This window comes from Anneissia japonica, unplaced genomic scaffold, assembly GCF_011630105.1.
Source record: "Anneissia japonica isolate Jap-2015-1 unplaced genomic scaffold, ASM1163010v1 scaffold156699_len908_cov72_single, whole genome shotgun sequence".
Classification (NCBI taxonomy): domain Eukaryota; kingdom Metazoa; phylum Echinodermata; class Crinoidea; order Comatulida; family Comatulidae; genus Anneissia; species Anneissia japonica.
In genome coordinates this window covers 1-908 of record NW_022731893.1, presented here as the reverse complement: position 1 = coordinate 908, position 908 = coordinate 1, and the positions used below count along the sequence as shown (strand labels likewise).

The 908-nt window shown below is 35.5% G+C and overlaps 1 protein-coding gene across 1 annotated transcript; it reads right to left on the bottom strand.

Moving 5' to 3' along the window:
* Positions 1 to 138: 138 nt before the first annotated feature.
* Positions 139 to 781, bottom strand: LOC117115514 (the record flags this gene model as incomplete). The annotated part of the gene is made up of 2 exons (XM_033259351.1): positions 139 to 334; positions 550 to 781. Coding segments are annotated over 2 exons (428 nt in total), but the record flags the coding sequence as incomplete, so codon positions are not given.
* Positions 782 to 908: the final 127 nt, after the last annotated feature.

Here is a 908-nt window from a genome sequence, read left to right as displayed (position 1 = left end):
TAATATCAGCCTAACTTTAGGCCTATACAACGCAGGAAAGTATTAAAACTTACTGTATATATATTTCATATTTTTTTCATATAAAAATATATTGGCGACCCTACTTTTGGTCTCTCGTGCGAAGATGAGGAAATATACCTGGTAATGTTGGGTTAAATTTGGCTTCGTAGTCATCTCCAATTCGTGAATGATCAAGTCTTAAACAAACGACATTGTCATCAAAATCAAGCACGTCATTCTTGGCCACCATTTTACAGACTCTTAAATCATATGGCATTGTTGTCATTCCCGATACATCGTCTACCCACGTTGACCACCTGATTTCCAACTCACTCTGTGAATTAGTAGTAAGAGAAGAAATATGCGTTAACATCGGTCAAGTGATTACTTAACCCACCACATATCCTCACCGACCCACCTCCCACAACAAGAGCACTCTCAGAACAATAAGAATACATTTAGGCCTATTCAATAGAGTGACAATTTTCATTTAAGTACAACACCGTTGACATGTGGGAAATACATACATTACACATTCTTAAATCTCACCAATTTTGTATATGGATACTCAATTTCTAGTGCATATCCAGTACAAAACACATCACGAGGAACAGTAAGAGAACAATGCCTCGGCCCTTCAAGATCAATAATTATGTTCAAACTTCTTGTTACAGATGTGCCCTGATAGTATGTGCGTTCACTAACAGTCGGAGTAGTGGAATATTCGTATTTGTTCAGTCGAAGGTAACCTCCATTTGTTGAGAAAGCTGTTATAATCAAGCTGAAAGCAAATTGAGATATAATTTTCTGATTAGGCCTATATATATATATATATATAGGCCTAATCAGATTTGATAGAAAAGGAATCTCCAAAGAGATATAGATATTTTTTTTGTAAATAAATCATG